Source organism: Etheostoma spectabile, chromosome 12 (genome assembly GCF_008692095.1).
Source record: "Etheostoma spectabile isolate EspeVRDwgs_2016 chromosome 12, UIUC_Espe_1.0, whole genome shotgun sequence".
In the NCBI taxonomy this organism is placed as follows: Eukaryota; Metazoa; Chordata; class Actinopteri; order Perciformes; family Percidae; genus Etheostoma; species Etheostoma spectabile.
Genome location: NC_045744.1, coordinates 26217978 through 26219988, shown reverse-complemented (window position 1 = coordinate 26219988; position 2011 = coordinate 26217978). Strand labels below are relative to the sequence as shown.

At 39.4% G+C, this 2011-nt stretch overlaps 1 protein-coding gene across 2 annotated transcripts in view; it reads right to left on the bottom strand.

The window, feature by feature from the left end:
• Positions 1–86: 86 nt before the first annotated feature.
• The window catches only part of zgc:154006 (occludin), a 14389-nt gene continuing 12464 nt past the window's right edge, over positions 87–2011 (bottom strand). Inside the window, exons 8-9 of one of the 2 annotated variants that reach the window (XM_032531464.1) lie at positions 1444–1485; positions 87–876 (exon numbers count right to left, since the gene is read on the bottom strand). In XM_032531464.1, the coding sequence (XP_032387355.1) occupies positions 775–876; positions 1444–1485 (144 nt within the window). In that variant the 3' untranslated portion in view covers positions 87–774. The remainder of the gene's footprint in view (positions 877–1443; positions 1486–2011) is intronic. The other variant, XM_032531463.1, reaches the window with a different exon arrangement.

The following is a 2011-nucleotide window of genomic DNA, read 5'->3' as shown; positions in this document are numbered from 1 at the left end:
TTTAAGACAAACCTCAAAGTGCTACCGGGTTTAGGTACCCAACCCAAACCATATCTAGGTAGAAAGGGCCATTACAGTCATTCCCCGGCTGCAATGACGGTGCAGAGAGCCAGACAAGAAAATGCTGACCAATTAGAGAAGACTGGGCTTTTTTTTTGACTGGTGCTAAAACAGATGTTTCAGACAGAGACAGAGGGTGAACACAGGTATACAGACAGACACTATGACAAAAAGAATGTGTTTCTTGAACATTAAAGCACATAAACACGTGCTAGTAGAACACCAAAATAGTATGAACCTGATAAATCTATTTTCCTACCATTTCTGTTGCTATGTCTTCAGTCATGACATTCTTTCTGAATAAAAGCATTAATTCCCACACTACAACATTCTGGAACAATTAAGCAGTATTCAATTCAAATTGCCACTGAAAGTAAAATCTAATACAAGGTACAACAAAATGAAATGTTAACAGTGCCAAGTTGTTACAGCAAAGCAGAGAGAGTCTACCAGTAGCTCTGTCCCGACAATAATCCACTCTGACAGCTGCAAAAGTAATGCAGAAGTTGTAAGCATCGGGGTCAAAAACATTCGCGGGTCAGCGACTGAGGCCAGCATGAGGGTCACGTTGTGCTGAACTGTTATTATTCAAACAGCAAAGCAGTAAAACTGGAGAGAAAGTGGAGGATATATCCTTGTTTCTTTCGCCAGGCCACACATCTGTCAGTGTTCCTCCTCAGCCGTTTGGACAGATTATTAAGACGTGAGACTCTACTAACAAAGACCTTGGTCAAAGACTTTCACCAGACGTTTGATGTGGAAAAGTTTTTCCCGAAGTTCTTTGCACTGCTTCTTCTTCGCTTTGTAGTCTGACGTCTAGGAGAAAGAGAAATTTAAGCGAGCGGATAGTGAACAATCCAAACGATCAGGAGCAGTAGCGGTGCTTTTAGAAGAATAGCTCGACGTTTTGAGAAAATTCGCCCATTCACTGTTTTTGTAGAAAGTTAGATGAGACGATTGTTAGCGTTAAATATGAAGCTACAGCCAGGAGATGGTTAGCATAGCTTAGCATAAAGGCTGAAAATGGCTAGCCCACCCAGTTTTATGTGCTAAGCGAGACTACTTTCTTACTTAGATTCCATTTCAGTTTCTAATTTAAATTTGGCATCTTGGTAACCAGGTAACAGCCTAGACTAAAAGGAAGTCACTGCACCCGGCCAAGAAATGTAACCTTTGGACAGAGTCAGGCTAGCTGTGTGTCCATGCTTCCAGTCTTTATGCTAAGCTAAAACAGCCGATGGCTGTAGCTTCCATATTAACTCTACAAACATGAGAGTGGTCATAATCTCATTTAACTCTTGGCAAGAAAGGGAAATAAGCATATTCCCCAAAAGGCTATTCCTTTATTTCCCATTATGAGACCACTGATCTAATTCCACTTACCCTTTTCAGGTCTTTGAGTCGGTTGTACTCGTCTGCCACACCCTGAAAAGGAATACAAATTCTCTCACTGAATTGTGCTGACTTTTCACATAGTTTTGGCAGGTTTCAACAAGTCAAATTTGAAACTTTTTAAGACCTTTTTAAGACCATTATGAATTAAATTTAAGAACTTTGTCACAACGTCAACTAAGCCCTAAATTCAGTTTTTTTCCGCTAAAAACTTGCACTTCCCCATAGCTATAGAATGAAAATCATTTTATGTTTGTGGTGGAATCCAAAAGAGACTATACATTAACACAAAAGCTGATTGGCTGCAGTATGAGTTGCATGTTGGTTTCATTTGTAGTCGTAATACAGCAAAATTATGTTTGGACTAGGGAAAGAAAGAACTACAACACCACGGAATAAATGAAATGAGCATAAGAAGTAGCGTTACATGGACGTAGGAAAATAAAGACCTGTTTAAAATGTAAATGTGCTGTATTTATGTAGCGCTTTTCTAGTCTTAACGACTACTTAAAGCACTTTTACATCATACAGGAAACATTCACCATTCACACACATTCAT